General features: G+C 38.5%; 1 protein-coding gene across 3 annotated transcripts in view; it reads right to left on the bottom strand.

Moving 5' to 3' along the window:
- TMC5 (transmembrane channel like 5) overlaps positions 1-18911 on the bottom strand; it is a 1577296-nt gene that overhangs the window by 105433 nt on the left and 1452952 nt on the right. For all 3 annotated transcript variants that reach the window (XM_044089737.1, XM_044089736.1, XM_044089738.1), the window contains 2 exons: positions 804-914; positions 301-669 (listed from right to left, as the gene is read on the bottom strand). In XM_044089737.1, coding sequence (XP_043945672.1) covers positions 301-669; positions 804-914 — 480 coding nt within the window. The remainder of the gene's footprint in view (positions 1-300; positions 670-803; positions 915-18911) is intronic.

Below are 18911 nucleotides of genomic sequence, written 5' to 3'. Positions count from 1 at the left end.
ATGTAAATCTTGTGTAACTGCCTTTTACTTGTTCTGTAAAATGGAGCATTTCTTCCTGGGGATCCAGTGAAAATGGGACTTGTGCCAAGATGGACTTTCATGGTAAACAAAAGCTATAAATAAATAAATAAATAAATAAATAAATAAAATACAGCAGAACTGTTCACAGTTTGAAATGAATTGACAGAAGAGTTTTTGAGGTAAGCCAAAAAAAAATAAATAAATAAATAAATAAATAAATAAATAAAGGAGCATTTCATTAGGCAGCCATGTAATTTGTCATTAAGAAGTATACATTACCCCTTTATATAAATCTTTTCTACTTCCCCGAAAAGTTTTTCCAATGTAATTAGCAGATGATGAGCCAAATTCAAGGTCTGAGGTTTGATCTTCCCAAGAAGATCCTTCTCTGTAACCAGAAGACGGTGAATCAAACTGCTTATATGGTGCTCCACCTCTTCGGAAAGACTCATCTCTGTAGCTTACTGATGGTGAACCATACTGCTGATCTGGTCTTTGGTGCTGGAGAAATGATTCTTCCCTGTAGCTAGATGGTGATGATCCAAACTGCTGATCCGATCTCTGGTTTCCCCATGAAGATTCCTCTGCATTCCCTGCCAGTTCTGAGTCTGTAGTTTGCCTGTTTTCATGATATAGCTGATCTTCTGGCTGCAGGAAGGAAAGAAAAAAGATAATATTCATATTTTCATATCATCAGCATACCACTATAAATGTGACAATAGGCTGCCATGTGGGCAGCTTAAAGTAAACCTAACAGAGGGAAGACATCTTTAAGAACAAACCTTTTCCTTTCTTTTATCTGGTGATGCCTTATGCTTTAAAGTAACAGGTTTTCCATATTCCTTCTGAAGTGTGTGGAGTTTTTCTAGCAGAAATGCCTTATCCATTCCTTCCTAAAAGCAGACACATAAATCAATGACACAGACATTTTAAAAGAACAGACACCAGTCTTAATGAATCATTTCAAATACTATGTTCTGAACAATTTGTTAAAATATGAGAAATAATTTTGTATGAGCATATATTTTCTTAATGTTTAAATTTGCTTTTGTATTAATTGCCTATGATTTACTACATAGGTGATTCTGTAAAAGTTTTGCTTCTCTTCAGTGGATAGAGCAATATGCTTTAGAAGTTAACATAAATTTAGTTAAGAGTATGAATTCCTGGATAGTTTCAGTGATGGCCTTGCTATTTCGGTTGAAAAGAAGGACAATTATTTATTTATTTATATTGAAGAAGACATAATTAAAACAAGTAACAGGTTTGCTTAATTCTGTAGAAAAGGATATCTGAGAACTGAATTTCAAACCTTTCACAAACAAAATGTTTAGTTATATTCTAAATAAAAACAAATATTCAGCCATTCAGATGCTAGCTGCAACAGTCTTGGGTACATGGCGGAACACAAGTACTGGCTAAACCATAAGAATCTTCAAATATTCAATATGTTTGTACTATAATGCCAATATATGTTTACAAGCCATATATACTTATGTACTTATTTTATTAAGTAATAGGTTCATAGGTTCATACTAGGCTATCTGCCCTAGGGTATTTATAAGCCTAGCCAGAGTGTATTTGGCTTTTCCCACCCATTTTAAATTAATTTTGCTATGCCCTTTTTCGAGGTTAGTATACTGTGCCTCTGTCTAACAGTGACACAGCAGTGATACCCGGGGTAAACCTATTAACTCCCATCCACTCATCAAGATTCCTCTTGAAGAGAGTCAATGAGGGACTCTGCCTAACCTGGACTGGGATTTTATTCCAAAGTGAAGGGAGCCTCTGGTTTATGAATCTATCCCTCCAGGATGTCCTATTTATTTCAGTGCTGAGGTTCAAGTCTCTCGAGCGCGTAGCTCGATGGGATTTGGATTTTCTGAGGTGCAGCATGTCCATTAATTCCGGGTTGGACATGGCTTTATACGTCAGGCACAGATCGCCTCTGAGCAGGCGGTATGCCACTGAGTAGAGCTGGAGTTTCTTTAACCGGGCAGCATATGGCATCTGTTTGAGCCCTTTGATCCTCTTGTTGAGGTAATTTTGGGGTCTTTCCAGTTGCTGCAGGTGTCTGGTAAGGTACATCCCAAAAGGGACATTGTACTCAATTATAGGCCTGATGAGGGATGAGTAAAGAGGCATGATGACCTCCCCTGATCTAGATGTGAATCCCTTCATGATTAGGTGGGCTATATAAAATGTTTTTCTAACCACTTGGGTCATGTGGTTGTCAAATGAGAGATTGCTGTCAACTTGGGTCCCCAGGTCCCTAATTACTTCTTCCGTACTTAATGGATTACCACCTATGTGGTAATTTGTGGACACTTTGTTTTTGCCAAAGGGGTTGACTATACACTTTTTGGCGTTTAGCTTGAGGCCATGGCTCTGGCACCAGTTGTCTGTTTCTATGAGGCCCTTTTGTAGGATGCTTGTGTCGGCTGGATAGTCGATTATGGCGCCCAGTTTGCAGTCATCTGCGACCTTGGTCAGCCACAGTCCTTCCGTGTTAGCCTGTACCTCCGAGAAATATATACCGAACAAGAGAGGTCCCAGGACTGAGCCTTGTGGGATGCCACTTGTAACTGGTTTGGTGTCTGACATGGCTCCAGCAATTCTAACCATGTGGGTTCTGTCCTTGAGCCAGTTTACAACCCATCTAGTGACATAGGGGTTTATATTTAAGCTGGTGAGCTTATCTATAATGCCCAAGGGGGGTATGGTATTGAAGGCTTTTGCAAGGTCCAGGTAGGCTGTGTGGACCACCTTCCACTCATCAATGGCCTTGCTGACTGTTTCAAAGAAATTGACCAGGTTTAAGAGGCAGGATCTGCCCTTAACAAAGCCGAACTGGGTAGGATCCAGTGTCTGTAGGTCCCCAATATCTTTATTTATGAGGTCCATGATGATCCTTTCCATAGCTTTGCAGACCAAGCTAGTCAAGCTTATGGGGCAATAGTTTCCAGGATCCGTTGAGGCACCACCTTTGTGGAGAGGGAGCACTGTTACTGTATGCCACTCTTTGGTTACATATCCTGTAGTAAGACTGAGATTGAACAGTAGTTTTATGTTTGGGTTTAGTTCTTCTTGGAGTTCATGTAGGACGCAGCCCGGGACACCGTCTGGTCCCATTGATGCTGTGTTTTTTGCTTTGGAGAGGGCAGCTCTTACCTGAGCATCTAAGATGTCAGGGGGGCAGCACTCTGCTGGGATAGATATTTGCCCTTTTGGTGGGGAAGGGGGGGAGAAGTTTGCGCTGAACCTGTCAGCTAGGATGTTGGTAATGTCTGTGGGTTTGGTGTATTTTTTGTCATTTTGGACTAATTCTGAGCATATCTGGGAATTCCCACCCAGGTTCCTAACATAACTAAAGAAAGCCTTGTAATTATCCTTAGTGTCCTGTGCAATTTTTCTCTCAAAGCTGGCCTTAGATGGTTTTATGAGTGCCCGTAGTCTTTTGCTAATACTGATCAGAGATGCCTTCCCTTTTTGGGATTTTGCTCTATCATGTAGTAGCTTCCTCCTTCTATTGTATAGTTTGTTTATGGCTGGGGTCCACCAGACAGGACGCCTAACTTTGGAGGATTGGGTCTTGGTTTTATTTGGGATTGCATGATCCATGCATTCCTGAAGGTGTTCATAGAATGTGTTTATAAAGGATTCTGTGGTCTGGGCCATATTTTCCACAGGCCCGGGGGCTTTGAAGGATTCCACCTCAGTTTTGAGGAGTGTGAAATTTGCTTTAGAGAAGTTTTTCACTGTGGTTTTCTGGGCAGGGGCTGGGGTCGGGATGTGAATATCTAGTGAGATTAGTTTATGATCTGATCTTACCAGTGAGGGATACACTTCTGGTCTGGAGCATAGAGTCCCCATGTTGGTGATGATCAGGTCCAGTATGTTTTCCCCTCTTATGGGAGTGGCAACAAGTTGTTCCATAGCATTTGAATTTATAAATTCTAGGAACCTTTGGGCTAGGGTGTTGGAGCTAGAGTAATGCTCCCAGTCTATGTTAGGGTAGTTGAAGTCGCCCAATATAATGGTATTTGGAAAGACCTTCATATTTTCCAGTGTTCTCAGGAAGGCCAAGTGGCGTTCCTGGGTTTGGGAGGGTGGTCTGTAGCAGGCTATAAACTGGAAGGCAGTTTTCCCACTGTTAGTTGCACATGGATAGTCTCTGATGCTTCGTGCTGTGCCACCAACCTGGAGGTGTGGGTATCTTTGACGAATATTGATACTCCCCCTCCTTTTGTGCTTCGGTCCAAGTTTTGGGGCCAAAACATGGTATGAGGTATAACCTGGTAGTGCTGGGGTGCTCTTGGGAGCCTTGAACCAGGTTTCTGTTACTGCACAGATATCGATGTTCGCCATGCTAAGGAGAGTTTTGAGTGCGTGCATCTTGAGGTTTAGACTTCTGGCATTGAGTAGCATTACTCTTAGTTCCTTATCCCTTGTGATACCTATGGAGGTGGGTTTGTCTTTTGAGCCTTGCCTAAAAAAGGCACTATGGGGGTGGCAAGAGCCTTTGCCAATATCCGAAAGCCCAGGGGTGACAGGTGCAAGCCGTCCCTAGTGAAGCATCGTGGCTTGTCGAGCATGTCATCCCAGGCAGACAGGCACTGGATCCCCTTTGAATGACACCAATACTTCAGCCATTTGTTGAAATTGATCATCTTGTCTTCATATTGTGGCATCATTCTTGGTGAGGGTAAGATGCTACTCAAGGTCAGGGTCATACCGGCCTGGGCTACATGCTCATAGAGCTCCTTTATGTCACTTTTCATGTAGTCCAGGGAGGTACATCTCAGGTCATTCACACCAGCATGGACAATGACTGAGTCATATTTGTACTTGCCTTGGAGTGACCTGAGTGCTTGTGTTATGTGGCGGATCCTAGCGCCCGACAGGCAGCTCACCGTGACCTTCTCCTTGTTCAGCCTGGTGAGCGGGACGTCAGTGTGCCTGACGATAGAGTCACCTATTACAAGTGTATCAGGTGTGCTGTTTAGCCTTAAGGGCTGTGATTGTTCGGCACACTGGCTTTGTGAGCTATGTGTTGCACGTGTTTTGTTTTGGGGTAGCGGTTGCTTGGGTGTCTGCTTTGGAGGTCTCTGCTGCTTAGGCAGATTTTTATTTAGAGCCTCTGAGTATGTTTTTATGTGTTTATGTGTTTGGTTTGCTGTCGTGGTAGGTCTATGTGAGACTGAAATTGTAGTGAGTGTGGTTTCCTTCTCCTCCTGACTGGTTACGCCAGTACTGAGTTGAGGGAGCTTAGCCTCCAGTTTGGCTATATGGTTGCATCTCTCACATGTGTTGGAATTTGTTGGGAGGAGGAGAGGGTTGTCTGTGTACATGAGGCAGTTGTAACATTGCCTCAAGATTCCCAGATTCACCAGATGGACCGGAGAGGAGATTGACAACTAACCTTTGGACATGCTAGAATAGTATTGGGAATTCCTTTATAATTGAAAAAAGGGCCAATGGGGAACAAAGTACTCAAGGGGAGTTTGTGAGGGTGTAGTGCTTTTAATTTTTTAGTGCTGACTTATATAATTGCTTTAGTGAGCAAGTGCCAGGCTTTAGAGTGGGAACAGGGTGTTTATTATGAGAACTAGATCAGTTCTAAGGGAAAAAGTGAAGAGAGGACTTTGTGGAGCCGAGAATGGTTTAAACCCAATTAAGCTGTGCTGCCTGATGCTGCCCGATCCTGATTCCAGAACAGAATAGAAAGAAGTGTATACAAAGAAGCTTTGTTCATACTGCCACTGGCATTTCATGTTGCCAGTCCAATAACTGGTGATCTGAGCATGTTTGTTTAATGCAAAAAAAAAAAAATCCAGTTGTGGAATTTCCCAGTAAAACATGCTCTGCTTTAAAAAATGAGTTTCTGTATATGATCCACATGACGGTCAGCTCAGGCTGTATTCTGCTTTCTCCCAAGAGGTGAAAAGCTATCATAATGAGATCAATAGAGAGAAAGACAGTACAGTTCTGTGGTTGTACTTACTAGAGCAATAGGCAGTGAAATAACTGGATCATTGCTAATGGACTTTTACAAATGTAAGTTTTTGGCCTAATCTTTTTCAACAGCTGGACATCATTATGGGTATGAATGTGGCCGTCTGGAGTCCTGCAAATTATAGCAAGTATGTTTTATGTCAGAGAGTTCTGCATGTTTTCTGTTATTTTAATTTCTGGGGACCAAGAAGAGAGGCAAACAGGAATATGCAAATATAAGTGGTCATATATACTTACTACTGTGAAAACTAAAGACAGCAATAAAGAAGCTATAAAGAAGTGGCCAATTTGGCAATACAGCCCCTCTGTCTTCTTATGCTCTGAGTATTAAAGATGTGTGTGCTGCTAAACTATTGACATTAACTAGTACATACATTTTCTTTATGGTATGAGTCTGAGGTATTTTAGACCAAGATGGAAGACCATGTCTGGTAATAAGGTCAATAAACTATGAGTCATTTGTAGAGAAAATATAATTTTGTGACACGTGAGAAAGAATTAATGCTCTCTCTGCCAAAAAAGAAATACTAGAATTATTTTTTCCATTTTGCTTACAGAAAAACATTCTAGAAGACAAGAGTTTTCAGGGATGCTTTAAAACAGATTGTGGTTCCTGTCTATAGTCACAGCATATGTGCCGAAAGTTTAGTAAAGAATACATTTATTGCAAAAATACATAGCTGATGCTTCTTGTGAGAAGAAAACAGATTAACCAGTAGATGCATTCAAATATGTGCAATATGGGAAACAAACAACTTTACTGAGCTTCCATTTGTAGATCTTGAAAGTATCTCTAATGAGTATCTGCCAAGATATTTAGATTAGAGGGATATGGACAGTATGGATTAAAAATCTGAGACAAAAGACTCTTTCCAAATTATCATTACTAATCTGAATGACTACTTATGAATCTCATTCTGTTTTTAAAATATCACATAGCTGTAGTATTGTTAGGTGGAGAAAGGTCAAAGGAAACATAATAAAGTACAAACAGACAATGCTTTTTGGCTTTTCCCGGTTAGTGATCATCACAGCAGATCACCGGTCCACAGATTGATTGGCAGTGGAGTTTTTACAGTGTCAAGTTGCCAGCCTGGTGCCCAACCTTCACAGAAGGCACATGTACACACACCTATCTGCATGTCTTTAAAACTCACTTGACCACAGTGAGGACATGCAGGGTCTGCACAGAAGGCACTCCAGCTGAGAATCAAACCGGAGAACTTCTTGCTGTGAGGTGACAAGGCTAACTGCTGCACCATCGGGGCCAGTAACATAATCAAGTGCAAATATTAAAAAAATGAAAACCATTTAACTTGTCAAAAATTTCCAAAACAAAATAATACCCAAAATTCACAGTATTCGTAAATAAGGTAAAGAAATGTTTATGTCCCATATATAGGATATAACACCTTGTACCCATAATTGCAACCTAAAGCCTTATGCTATTTCTAAACTAAACCTAACACCTGCACCTAATTTAATCCAAAACATTACTTAAACCCTGAAACTCATACTGAACTTAATCCCAATATAAAGCTAAATGCAAAGATAACTAACCAAAACTACTAACACTGTTTTTGAATTCTATGACACAAACACTGACAGTAATCTGTTAAACAAAACAGCTGCACATTGAAAACAGACAGCGTGAGCAACTATAAACTCCTCTTTCCTTGAAGTTCACATTCCCTGAAAATGCACTGAAATTCACATTCCTTGAAAATGCACCCCTGTAGCTTTGAAGATTTTTCCCCATTAAGCATGAAATAAAATGTAAAACCAATAAAAGAAAAAAAAATACCCATTTCAGAACATTTAAAACAAGTCTGATGATTAAGTGAACAGTCTGGTAGTTGGTGTAAAGGATTTAGGCTCTTGTCCCTATAGCCAAGATACAGGGTTTGAGCATGCTCAAGCTAATTAACTACCCTGCCATCCTTAACTAGGACATTACATGTGCGCGCACAGACACACACACACACACACACACACACACACACACACACACACACACACACACACACACACACACACACACACAAACATGTGTCTTTGGCAGGGTATGAGTAACTGTTGAAGGAACGCATATGTCTTGGTCTATGGTAGCACTCTGTGCATTCCAAAATGATAGCAAAGCGATAGCTCTGGTTCATTGAAGTTCCAGTGCTTGTTTGATAATCAAATGGTAGCACTAATAGGTTCCAAGATGTGTTTGAGAAATCATATCAGCAACATTGCTGTGCATTCATCATACTAAAAATGCACGCACAGACACAAAGTGCACACAAAGAAAAAAACGTTCATTTTTTTGAATTGCTTAATTAAAATTAAATGTTGTGGCAGCCCCCCCCCCAGCCATTGACCCGGTGATATAAATACCAATTCCAGTGTAGTTGTCTTAATAAAATGACGAAAAGCCAACTAATATAAAAAAAAGTATTTAGGGTGGCAAGTTTGCTGGGAGTTGAACGCTTCCCTACATACTCATCCACATAAACATACTAAAACTGAAGTCAAAAACTTTCAGGAAAAAGGACATACCTCTTTTCTGGGGTTATACAATCTCTCAGAACATAAAGTTTCTCGCTGTTGATTAAATCAACACAGTGAACATAAACATTCTCATTGCAGGCTGAAGAAATGGAGCACAGAGGCATAAGCTCTCACAAACTTGTAAACAAAACAGCTTTTGAAGAATGGAGAGACATTTCCTGACTGTTATAGGAAATAGTCATCCAGAAAAACAATGCTTTATTTATAGTTACTGGAAAACCTTGGGCTGATCTTTACTTAAAAGTCTTGAAAAGAAATAAACAGTAACCTGTTTTAAAAAAAAAAAAAAAAAAACATAAGGTTGTTTATAACCTGTACTAGAGATCTGATTCAAAATATCACACTGGATAATAGCCATAAATTACCAGCTCTAAATTCTAAATCACCAAGCAAAAGCTATACACATAAGAGGATATTAACAAACAATTAACATACTGAATTACCCAAAATAGCTCAGTGAGTTGTGGCTTATAGTGAGGGGCCAGTATGGAGGCACATGTAGCATGACCCTAATATTACAGAAATAGCTTGGTATGCATTGAATGTAGATATACCACCCAAACTCTTAGTGTAAGAGAATTGGATAAAGCCTAAAATAATGCAGTAACAAAGGCCAAAAATAGGGATAGATTTTAAATATTTCTTTTATAAATTTAGAACGTTGGTGGAATAACACAATTTGTGTTAGCATGCATTTTCTAAAAGCTTTGAAGTCTGAAACTCATATATATGTCATTATTTAATAACATCAATTCTCAGTGATTTGCTAGAAAACCACAAATATTATGAGGAACAGAACAAAAATATGAGACAAAAACCTAATTATTTTACAAAAACAGTTGTGTGGTATGCATGCAGATGACCAGATAATAATAATATGCAAGCTAACTGCTAATACGAGCTACTGCATATTAAAATGACTGCAACTGATATAACAACATGATTCAAAAACATAAAAATTGACTGCTCTACCATGTTGATCAGCTACTCTATACTCCAGCATTCCCTGCTGAATGACCTTATCACTTGGGCAGTGAAGCAGGAACAGCATCTTCTTTAGTCACTCAAAATTTGTTAGTAGGTGCTTCATGCACCAGTGATCACAAGTTGTATGCTGCCACCTTCCATGTCACAGGAGCATCAGAAAGGTCTGTCAGCAGCTACATACCATCCCCTTTCCCTTATCCCCTCCTAACTTACAACAAACCTTCCCCCAACGCTCCCCCCATCCAACATATCTGAAGAGCAGGTCCTCAAAGCCTTGTCCAAGGCAAAAGACACAGCCTCTATGGGACCGGACAACATCCAAGGCTGTCTAAAACATGAACTAGCATCATCACTAAGTACCCTTTTCAATCATAACCTAACCGCAGGCTTGGTGACTGCAATGCTTATCATGCTATATAGGGGCTTGTAACAAGGCCATTATGCTAATGAGCTGTAAGGTTCTGTGAAATGAATTAATAATGCAGTACATTTTCAGCCCTGCTCCATGATATAAGGCCAAATCTGCCTCACACATGTGCACTGTGCTCAGTTAAGATGTATGCGGCTTTGTAGCTGGGCTGAGTCACTACAAGTTTACAGTGTGGTAATAACCATGGGTGTTGTGCTCCTCAGCTGTCTGTTGAGGGCATGTTCGGGATTGTAGGTTACTTCAAAGTGCATACCTGTGGGTCATTAAAGTGCAGCTTTCAGCTTAGGCTGTAATACTGACCATGTGCATCATGGTGTTGTAGACAGGTATCACATTACTGTGCTGTTTATTGATGCACATCTTGTGGCTACCACGGCATGTGACATTGTGCATCAGCTATTGTTTTCACTCCTAGATTTCACCTGGTGTGTTGTTACTGCATCTGCAGGATCTGAGCATGGCAGGGCTTCTGCATGGTGCAGTAGGGCAGCTAAAATCTTTCTTCACCTGATGCACACACAGCATAGGGATCCCAGCTAGTTAGCTTATGTGAGGGTCTTCTGCAAAAAGTAGATTTTTGTCACTCACTTGCCAGGCTTATAAGTGATGTCACAGGCATCACCCACTCTGGTGAGCAATGCTGGCATAAATATAGAGATCTTGAGAGGCATCAACCCGTCCTTCTCTGCCAATAGTAAGAAGAGGTTAGGGAGAAACAACCAGACTACCATAGCAAAGATGAATTAATACTCAGTCACATTACAGTAGGCTTTACTAAATAGCTATTTGCTGTTTTTGATTTGCATGGTTATGCTGTACTCATTTTTTTTGCATGTTTGCCACACGAAAGGATATCACAGAGAATATATTTGCCTGCCAAAGGGGGCAGACCAGGGTCTCTAGGTGTCAGGTAAGTGTACTGTACTGATGTCAGTAGAACCATAGCTGGCTCATTAGCACTCATTCTGGTACCCTTCAACTCTATCAACCAACAAATGAGTGCAAGGAGCACAACATTGGATCAATTTGCACCAAAGACTATAAAAAATTTATATACATTAAATGCCAGACCAAGAAAAGATTAACATCCAAATGATTAAGTGCTTTCATCTCAGAAAAGTGAATTAAACAGAATAAAAATACAAACATGTCACTTCCTTATGTGAGATTCAAACCGTCGCAGTTGAAAGGTACACCACCATTGTTCCTTCTACCTAATAACTACAAAAAGCTTAAAATACTGACCAAATTCTTAATTTAAAAACTTGACAACATTACATTAAAATGAATTATTAAATAAAATAATATCCAATTCAAATTAATAATATTTCATACAAATTATGACTTAACAAGTTAACTTACAATTTATAATTTTGAGATACAAAGTTTAAGAAATTGTTGAATTGAGACATTTTCATTCACACCAAGGGGTGACTGCATTAACTCTTTATATTCAAGCAAATTTCCCATTCACCCCCCATGGATTCTTTTCAACCTTTTCCAAAATTCCAAAACACATTTTTTTTTATAATTTCTACTTAAAGCATTATTCAAGTTCTTACTGTGAATATCTTAATAGTGGTCATAAATCTTCTCTGTCCAAAATAAATAATTTTAAATACCGATTGGATATTATTTTGGTATTTAATAATTCATTTTCAATTTAATATTGTCAGGTTTTTAAATCAAGTATTTGGTCAGTATTTTTAATTCCTTTGTATAGATATAAGCTTTTAGTGGTTATTATGTTGACAGAACAATGATGATGTACCTTTAAACTCTGATGGCTTGAATCTTATATAAGGAAGTGATGTGCTCTCTGCACACATTTTTGGTTATCAGTGGTTCTGAGGGCAAGCAACCAATTTCTGGTTACCCCTCAACTCTATGTTGAGGAGTTAAAAAAAGGGGGGATCAATTCTCTGATCTAGCTCTTTTCATCTGTCTCCAGAGGGAGGACCTGGTCCAATGTGTCCTTCATCTAGCTCACGAAAGCAAAAACATCTTCTGCTTTTAAAAGCTGCAGAAACTGCTTCTACATTTGTAGCAAGCAGCCCACTATAAGTTAAATCACACATGAATCACTGAAGCAAAAGCTTCATTCCTGATGGCAAAAACAGTATTTCCTCACCATCATTCAGCAACACAGATACAGAAATTGATGCACTAGCATCAGTTCGGCATCAGCTGATTGCACCCCCCCCCCCCAGAATTTGCACTCAGGGTTGTGCTTTTGGATGCCAGACCTATTTTGTTCTGCCTCACCTGCTTACCAAACCATTGTCTAGTTTTTACATTTTGGCTAAAATCTAACCATTGCATATTTGTGTATGACTGATATATGGCTTAAATACATTTGTAACTGTGCTACTGACCCCTTTGTGTGTCTCCAAGTTCCTGACTACTGGATCAGCTCTTAGGCGTGTGTTGTCAATACAATGAACTATGGGTTATGAACTGTATAGGTGGCTATATGAGGCAATTCAGAAACAAACTGCACTGAGCAACCCTGTTTAAAGCAGGCAATAGAAGTAAGAAAGAGAGTGCTGCAACAAGTAAGAAATGCATGGCTTTGTGTGTGTGTGTGTGTGTGTGTGTGTGTGTGTGTGTGTGTGTGTGTGTGTGTGTGTGTGTGTGTGTGTGTGTATCTATATGTCTGTGTGAGTTTATGGGTATATGTCTGCATGTGTGTGTCTGCGTATGCATGCCTGAACAACAGCAGTGCACAGTGTTGCCTTTGCTCTAGGTTCCCAGTTCTTAACATTATGGAGTTAACATTTCTAAACCCCTATATTTATTTATTTACATTTGATTACCGGGTAGTGTCCAACTGGGCCAGTAACCTGTTTTCAGTGAGATCTGGGGAGAAAAGCTCCAAAAAGTTATATAATACATAATTTGAAAAGTGACATACAGAGAAGGTACAAGTAATGCTAACAGAGATTAAAAAAATTACATGCAGATAAACACAAAATCAGTATATCACAGTTATAAACACAAATTATGATCATCAATACAAATTCAATAACAGATTGCCAAGGCTATAAGACGCCAAGAGATGGAAAGTGTATAAGGACAGTGAAAGGCAGGTGTGTAAAACTTAGCTTGGCGATGTGCAGGAGCACAGCCAATGAGTGCATAAGAACAATGAAAGGCAGATGTCTAAAACAGCCTGGAGATGTACAGCCAATGATTAGACAGATATTCTTTTAGAGACTGTTTAAAATTATGTGTAGTAGGGGAGGATAGAATATGCTGGGGAAGAGAATTCCAGGAGGTTTGACTATTTATGGGAGTATAAGGAGTCTCCATGATAGTTTTGGGCTTTAATTACTTTGAGTAATAATTTATCAGCTGACCTGAGTGAACTGAGGTTAGTATTGGGTTGGGCAATGTCAGTTAGAGCAGGACAGTTTTTGGGTGTATGGATGACTGTATGAGCAAATGATAGCTGGTTAAAATATAGTAAGTTAGGAAGTTCTATCCAGTTTAGATAGTGAAGAGTGGTCCAATGATGTGATCTGTGAGGCAGGTTTGAGGCAAATTAGTCTATTTTATTTATATCAAGATTCTAGATTATTCAAATCTGATTTACAGAGGTTGATAAATATTTGAGAAGGATGGATAAAAGGTGGGATTTAGCTGTTTTTAGTCTGGCATGGTTGGTAAGATAGGGTTTTGTCCAATAGAATGCACCAAGTTTTATGCTGACTTTTTTGATTGCTAATGCTATATGTTTATCAAACCTCAGGCCATTGTCAATTATAACACTGAGACTTTTTTTGTTCTACTGGCTCTATTTTTGTGCCATTCGAGGAATAGGTAGAGAGAGGTAATGGGTTATTTTTACAGTGATATTACTAAAGGCCATGATCTTGGTTTTTGTGGAGTTTAATATTAGTTGATGGACAGATAAGTAGTTTCCCATGTTTTCGAAGGTAACCTGTGTTTTTTCTTGAAGTACTTTGCTAGAGGGGGCAGAGCAGATGAGGGAGGCATCATCAGTGTATTGGATGATCGAGACAATTTTGGTGGATGAACTGAAGTCACTGGTAAATATAATAAAAAGGAGGGGGCCAAGGATGGAGCCTTATGGGACTTCAACAGTGATGGGTAGTAGGGGAAAGAGTCTATTATCCCATTTGGTGGCTTGTTGTTGGTTAGAGAAATAGCTATGAAACCAGTTTAGGGATTTGGAGCTGAAATTGTATTAAGCAAGTTTATTGAGAAGTATGTGATGTGATATTGTGTCAAAGGCTTTTGACGTATCAAGGAAGGTAGCTGAGATGAGTTGGCTATTATTTCTGAGGTGATTTATGGTATTACTAAAGCTTATAAGAACTGTGTTAGTACTATGTCTGGGTCAAAAGCTGTGTTGAGTATTAGATAATAGGTTATTCTTAAGGAAGTAGTCCAGAACTTGTTTGTGTATACAGTTTTCGAAGATTTTGGCTAGTGGTGAGGGAATAGCGATAGGTCTATAGTTGGAAAGCTCAGTAGAGAGGCCGCCTTTATGAAGGGGTATGACATGAGATATTTTCCAGAGGAGAGGTGCATACTGTTCAGAGATAGAGCAGTTTATTAGGATAGATATAGGGTAGGACATGGATGTGGCGACTAGTTTTAGAAATTTACTATGCAGATGATCTGCAGCAAGAGTGCACGGTTTTAATTTACCTGGGAGATTTTTTATATAGCTAGTTTGGACTGGCTTAAGAGAGAAGGTGGAATTAAGGTTGGTGGGGGTGTGTATGGAAAGAGATGAATATGTTGTATTGTTTAGTAATGAAGTTATCAAGGTGATAAAGTGGGTATTGAATTGTGTGGCTATACACCCTGTAGAATGGGTGGTTGTTGGCACTGGGGTAGTGTGTTTTCCAGGGTTAAGCAGGAGGTTTATACTTTGCCAGAATTTTTGAGGGTTAGTTTGGTATTTCAGTTGACATGACTGAAAATATGTTGTTTTTATCTTTTTTATTTGTTTTTTGTCTTGATTTCTCAGTTGTTAATAGGAGGTAAGAATGTCTTTATTCCTGTCATTATAGTAAAGAGTCCAGGCTTTGTCCCTTTTTTAAGTAGTTTTGTTTCTTTGATAATCAAGGTAGCTGTTTGGCTTTAGTGCAAATTTTCCTAATTGGGGCTAGGTTATTGAGTATTTGCAGGAAAGCATTATTAAAGTACTGTATGGCAAAGTCTAACTGTAAGATTTTTAGCGGTGACCAGTCATATTGTTGTAGAAGTGTATTAAATATAATGGAGGGGAGAAATTTTTCTTTTATTGCAAATGTAGTGGAATGTAACATTACTTGTACTATGTGTATGTTTTATGATTAGATATGCTGGAGAGTGATCACTAAGAGTATCAGGAAGACAGCCAGCATCATAACCTTTATGAGATTTGTTTGTCAGAATACAGTCCAGTATATGTTGCCTGTTGGTATGCTTATCAATGCATGTGGGGTGGTTAATGTTTTGACAGAAGTTATATAAGTTTGTGAAGCTGGTGGGAGTTTTGGAGGAACACGTAAGACAATCTAGGTTAAAGTCCCCAAGTATTATAGTTTCATGGGTAAAGTTGGAGGAAGCCCATCCTGGAATGTTTTCAATGTTGGAGAGGTTATTAGTAGAAGGGCGGTAGCTGGCTATAATGATAATGGACTTATGGGCATTAATATTGAGACATGTAGTTATATTTCAGAGTTGGGGAGATCTGGAGGAGTAGAGATTAGTTGTACTAGATTGACAGTGTCTTTAAACATTATGGCACTGCCACCACCGCGTTTGGTTAACCTATCCACTCTAAATATGCTACACCCATTAGGAAGTATTTCCTCATTTTTATATGGAGCTTAAGCTAGGTTTCAGTAATCATGTATATCTGGGGAGTACAGGGCATTGGCAGCATGAAATTCATGAACTTTGTTAATAAGGTTTCTGAGGTTGAAATTTGTTATTAATAGGTCAGAGTTACTTCTTTTTAGAAATGGATGACGGGGAGAGGAAATAATGGTGACTGGATTTACAGGGTGTAATGTGTGAGAGGGTGTGGAGAGTATGGGGTCTGGTTAGGGTGGATGTCAGACTGGAGTTTAATTCAGGTAAGGGAGTGGATGGTAAGAAAGTTTAGTTTGGAAAAAAATCTATAATGTTTGTATAGGTTATAGACAAAGCTATGGGTGTGAAAATATTTAAACGAGAAAAGAAGTGTGGTGGAGGTATTAAAAAGCTGTGGTGAGATGTGAATAAGGGCTTTATAGTGATAAAGGTTCTGCCTAATAGGCAGAGTTGGAGAGTGGTAGTTTGTGATATCATGGGAATGGTATGAGATGGTATGGTGGGCTAAAAAAAGCAGACAAAGTAGGAGACTGAGTGAAATGATAGGTTTTATCTGTGACATTATGAAGTTAATAATACCTGAAGTTATGAATGGTTATATGGGGTAAGAGTAGGATGGGAGGATAGTGTGTTGTAGTTCAGCAATTAGAATCACTGGAAGCAGCAGAGTAAGATGGGGAAGATGGTTTAAAGTGGGTGGAGTGGAAAGCTGGTTAGGATAGGTAGTAATGATTGGTAGGCGGTAAGAGGAAGCAGTAGAGAAAGATAAGCAAAGGTGACTTTAAAGTGGGTGAAAAGAAGAGGTGATTAGGATGGGAGTGTAGGCAATATTGCTTGGTAGATAGGGGTGATGAGGTAGGCAGGGGCATATTAATGGAACATGAGTCTGAAAAAAACAGTATAGGTGAATGATGATTTGTTGATGGAGAGGTGAGGTCAACAGGGGAGTGGCTTATTTAGGTAAAAATTACAGGAGGACAGTATGCATATATACATACGTATTTATATGTATACATACATGCACACACACACACACACACACACACACATATATATATATATATATATATATATATATATATATATATATATATATATATACATACACATATGGTTCCCCTTCAAATCATCGAATGTTTAAAACATCGAAGTTCAGCTCAGTGAGACCAGAACATCGAGTTTTAAAACAGCGAAGGTTTGAAGGGCAAGAAAAAGGTAAGTGTAGGTGGAAGAATGTTTGTGTTTTTGCAGGGCACCAAGGTGCCCTGCATACTGTGTGTGTCTATGTGCCATCTGTGTGATGGCACTACAGATAGGGTATGGAAGAGCTCCTATTTAGCACTTCTGCATATAGCACTAAACAGGAAATTTCCCTTTACTCCACTGTAGTGCGGTCTCGAGAGTTGGAATATTAAAGTAGGGGGGGTGTGGGGGGCGAAGCCCCCCTGCATACAATTGTTACAATTTAGTTTTCTTTTTGTTTTTTTTTTTTTTGGTTACACTTGTAACCTTCGATGTTTCAAAATTCGATGTTCTGGTCTCGATGATAAGAACTTCGATATTTTGAAATTTCGATGGTTAGAAGTGGAACTATATATATATATATATATATATATATATATATATATGCACACACACACACACACACACACACACACACACACACACACACACACACACACATATGTGCATGTGTGTCTATCTCTCTCTCTCTATATATATATATATATATATATATATATATATATATATATACATATGCATGCATATTTTATATATATATATATATATATATATATATATATATATATATATATATATATATATATGTATATATTATATATATATATATATATATATATATATATATATATATATATATATATATATATATATATATATATATATATATATATATATATATATAATTTGTGTCTCTGCTCCTATTCCCCTATTTTGACAAAAAGTTGTTGTTTCCCTCTATTAATAAGTGACAATTTGGTGAAGAGAACTGCCAGAAGTTGTGAGTATTTGAGTCACATAAAGTTATGTCAGTAGTTTTTGGCTAGGATCTCTCTGATTTTTGATTGCATCTTATTTTTTTATTTGTAATGGAAGGGTCAGACAATGCTTAATCAGTTCATGATGACGATCTCTAAACCCATGCTGAGAGAGTGTGTGCAATTTTCTGGTTATGACTGGTTCATGGTTTTGAAAACAACCAATGGGGGTTTGTTCTGAAATGACATTTGTTTCAGATCATGAATTGACTGGATTCAGCTTTTTTAATCAATAGGGGAGTAATTACATTTCAACAAAGGATATGGTTTCTATTGGTTTATGACATTTATTTAGACAAATACTGTTTATTTTGGACCACATCTCATTTGCATTTCAAATCTGATTCGTTAATAGTGTGCTTAAATAATTTTTTGGACTTGTTTAGTAGATCTGATGAAGAGTTTTACTCAAAAGTGCTTATCTTTTATTTATTTTATATATCAACAAGGAGTTTTAATGTAACAATTAAAGTTTTATAGTTTATGACAAATGCTGTGGTGATTACAACACATTGTCTTTTTGGCCACAGATATATATATATATATATATATATATATATATATATATATATACACACATATATATATATATATATATATATATTTATAGTTCCCCTTCACAAGATCAAATTCCTATAAACACGAAATTCATAACCCCGAAGCCAGAACATTGAGTTTACAGAAACTCAAAAATGTGAAGGGGAAATAAAAAAAAACACCTTTCTAATGTTTTTGCAGGGGGCTTCACCCCCCTGCACCCTCACCCCACATGGGGGCTGTGCCCCCCCGCACACCCCAATTAAATATTTCTACACCGAGATCACACTACAGCGAAGGAAAGGGAAATCTCCCATTCCACGTTATATGCATAAGTGCAAAATGGAGCACTTCCCAGTCCTCTGCTATAGTGCGTTTACACAGCTCTTGATGACAGCTGCAAGGGTGCAGAGGGACCTAGCCCCCTGCAAAAAGGTAACTGAACTCTTTTTTTTCTAACTCTAAACTTC

The sequence above is a fragment of the Protopterus annectens genome, chromosome 12.part0, assembly GCF_019279795.1.
Source record: "Protopterus annectens isolate FY-2018-M chromosome 12.part0, PAN1.0, whole genome shotgun sequence".
In the NCBI taxonomy this organism is placed as follows: domain Eukaryota; kingdom Metazoa; phylum Chordata; order Ceratodontiformes; family Protopteridae; genus Protopterus; species Protopterus annectens.
Note: the sequence above shows the minus strand (reverse complement) of the source record. Positions and strands in the feature narration are given on the sequence as shown.